General features: G+C 34.4%; 1 protein-coding gene across 1 annotated transcript; it reads left to right on the top strand.

Moving 5' to 3' along the window:
- Nucleotides 1-218: 218 nt before the first annotated feature.
- AC631_05947 (uncharacterized protein) lies at nucleotides 219-1,661 on the top strand (the record flags this gene model as incomplete). The annotated part of the gene is made up of 1 exon (XM_015614776.1): nucleotides 219-1,661. One exon carries the CDS (start codon nucleotides 219-221, stop codon nucleotides 1,659-1,661), a length of 1,443 nt encoding a protein of 480 aa, XP_015464396.1.
- Nucleotides 1,662-1,710: the final 49 nt, after the last annotated feature.

Consider the following 1,710-nt stretch of genomic DNA (forward strand, 5'->3'; position numbering starts at 1 on the left):
AAATATCATGTGTAAGTGTTTAAAGAACGTCAAGTTCAGCTACAGTTTATACGAGCGCCGCATAAAATTTTTTTGGTATACTTCAGTAGATTAGAAATAGAATAATTTTAGATCCATATCTTTCGTTATCGTTAGAACTAGTAATGATCTCATAAACTAGTAACTAATAGTCTTGAGTTATAAAACAGAAGATATCTATTTATTGCGGACCAATTTTAATGAGTTCAATACTTCGGAAAGCAAAAATTGTACTCTGGGGTAAAACACCCGACGATCCTGAAGAAGCAAAATTATTAGTGAAAATTGATTGGTTTGTCTTATCATTTGCCTGTTTATTATATTGGGTGAATTATGTCGACAGGTTGAATATTTCTAACGCATACGTTTCGGGTATGAAAGAAGATTTGAAGATGGAAGGAGATGAGTTCAATATAATAAATACATGCTTTAATGTTGGCTACATCGTATTTTTAGTACCAAATAATTTGATATTGTTGAAAATTAGGCCACGGTATTGGTTGACATTCTGTGCAATATCATGGGGATTATTAACATTGGGCTTATACAAAGTGACATCTTACAAGCAGATATATGCCATTCGCTTTTTTCAAGGAGCATTCGAAAGTTCTACTTTTGTGGGTGTTCACCTAATTTTGGGGTCTTGGTATAAAGAAGATGAACTTACAAAGCGGAGTGCCATATTTACGTCTTCAGGACTTATAGGCAATATTTTTTCCAGTACGATGCAAAGTGCTATCTACACAAACATGCACAACCTCAATGGTATAGCTGGCTGGAGATGGTTGTTTATTATTGACTTTTTAGTGACAGTACCCATAGCCATATATGGGTTCATATTTTTTCCCGATACTCCTGAGACTTGTAAAGCCTTTTATTTCAGTGAAAAAGAAATTAAATTAGCTAAGAGTAGGGTTCATCAAAGACCACACACGAAACTAGATTGGTCCATATTTAAGAGGGTATTAGGAAGATGGCACTGGTGGTTTTTTTCTGTTTTATGGATATTAGGAGGCGAGAATGAATCTTTTTGTAGCAATTCGCTTTTCGCAATTTGGTTGCAATATTTTGATTATACTGTTCCTCATAGAAATCATTATCCTATGGGTGTATATGCCATAGGTGTCCTTGCTACTTTTGCATTTGCCGTTTATATCGATAATACTCATGCACGCTATCACTGGAGAATAGGAATATTAATTGCCGGTTGTATGATCATTTCAACTATTCTTCTTGTACTAAGACCATTATCGGCCAACTATGTCTTTGCAGCTCATTATATTTCTGGTGTATCCTACGCAGGGCAAGCAACTTTCTTTGCATGGGCAAATATTGTATGTAAGGATGATTTAGAAGAAAGGTCGATTGTATTAGGATCTATGAACATGTTTAATAATGCCGTTAATGCTTGGTGGTCCCTCTTGTTTTATGTTGCAACTGATGCACCTAAGTTTAGAAAAGGGTGTTGGGCAATGTTGGCCACTGCTATTAGTAGCATAATTGTGGTGCTTGTCATAAGATATCTTCAATTGAGGGAAGAGAAACATCTTGTATTAAATACGGTAATACTTAATAAAGATACTATTGAAGAACCAGAGACCTCGCTGATATATGCCAAAGACAAGTATGATAAGCATTTATAAAGTGTCAGATTATATTATTGGCACTATTATTATTATTATTATTATTATT

This window comes from Debaryomyces fabryi (genome assembly GCF_001447935.2).
Source record: "Debaryomyces fabryi strain CBS 789 chromosome Unknown contig00366, whole genome shotgun sequence".
NCBI lineage: Eukaryota > Fungi > Ascomycota > Pichiomycetes > Serinales > Debaryomycetaceae > Debaryomyces > Debaryomyces fabryi.